The sequence below is a fragment of the Penaeus monodon genome, chromosome 27, assembly GCF_015228065.2.
Source record: "Penaeus monodon isolate SGIC_2016 chromosome 27, NSTDA_Pmon_1, whole genome shotgun sequence".
NCBI lineage: Eukaryota > Metazoa > Arthropoda > Malacostraca > Decapoda > Penaeidae > Penaeus > Penaeus monodon.
Window position 1 is genome coordinate 39,523,048 of NC_051412.1, and position 1,187 is coordinate 39,524,234.

The following is a 1,187-nucleotide window of genomic DNA, read 5'->3' on the forward strand; positions in this document are numbered from 1 at the left end:
GGAAAAATATCTAGTATTTATAAAGATCTATTGATTTTTTGAATGATTACAGGCAACCTTCAGCTTATCTTTCTGGCCCTTCAGCATTAAGCTGTTATGGGCGCCCTTGGTAGATTCAGTTTATTTCCAAAAAATGGGCCGAAGGAAATCCTGGCTGGTGCCTGCGCAATATCTTATAGGTAAAGTCCAAGCATATGTTTGTTGAAATTCGAGTATGTACGTGTATTTGAGATGGTGCATGCTACCTGCTCGTAACGTTTCCCTCATTTATCTGTATCTTGGCTTATGCTTTTGTTGTTGCTAAATACGTTGTAGCTCTAGTTTGGTCTGTTTGGTTTTGTTTTCTTCTTTGATTAGCATTTATTGCCTTTCTTTTTTTATCTAATGTAAGGAGACCTTGGGTAATATTCATTTGCCAAGGAATGCCATGTTGTAGATGAGATGCTGGCTTATGGATTTGCAGTAAAGGAAAGTAAATATCTGATATTAAGATTTCCAAGAATTGCAGATTGCACAGTAGAATCTTGTAAAATTTAAGTAAACCTGTAGTTTAACTTGCCAGTCATTATGTTTCATGTGCATTTTACCCCAACGGTTTTGTTTAAGGAAATTGAGAAGTATAATTGAAAAGATGTTTATTCACAGAGATGAATAGTTTATTTTCTCATCTGGTTCAATCATCATCTTATTCGGTTTTTATTAACTCTGGTTATTTTTCATGAATCTTTTTTGATCTCAGGAATTACTAAAATTATGAAACTTAAACTTCTACATCTGAAGACTGTACAGATGATTTCAAACATACAAGTGGTAATAAGTACAAAGTGGCATCATCCTTGGGTTTTCCTCATCTTATGACTACTTCATGCAGGATCACATACAGAGATGACAATCACTGTCTTGATAGCCTGTGAGTTCAAAACATCTTTGTATATAGAAAATTTAAGGAGGGGCAGATTTTAATTTGGTATTTCATTAATAAACAATCAGAGTTTGCTTTCTGCATTTTTCCTATAGACATGTGAATATCTTTATTTGATCTTATTTGAAGTAATAACAATAGAAATGTTATGACCATAGCAATATTATATGAGGATAGGTGCATCCAAAGGTGTTCCCACATCAATCACGCAAATATATGTTGAATGCATTTTTGATTTAAACTTTTGCCATGAGATAGTGTGTGT

General features: G+C 33.5%; 1 protein-coding gene across 1 annotated transcript in view; it reads left to right on the forward strand.

Annotated features, from left to right (window-relative positions):
* The window catches only part of LOC119590857 (acetyl-coenzyme A transporter 1-like), a gene marked incomplete at its 5' end in the record, with an annotated part of 10,604 nt that overhangs the window by 2,337 nt on the left and 7,080 nt on the right, over positions 1-1,187 (forward strand). The window contains 1 exon segment of the mRNA XM_037939616.1: positions 53-179. Coding sequence (XP_037795544.1) covers positions 53-179 — 127 coding nt within the window.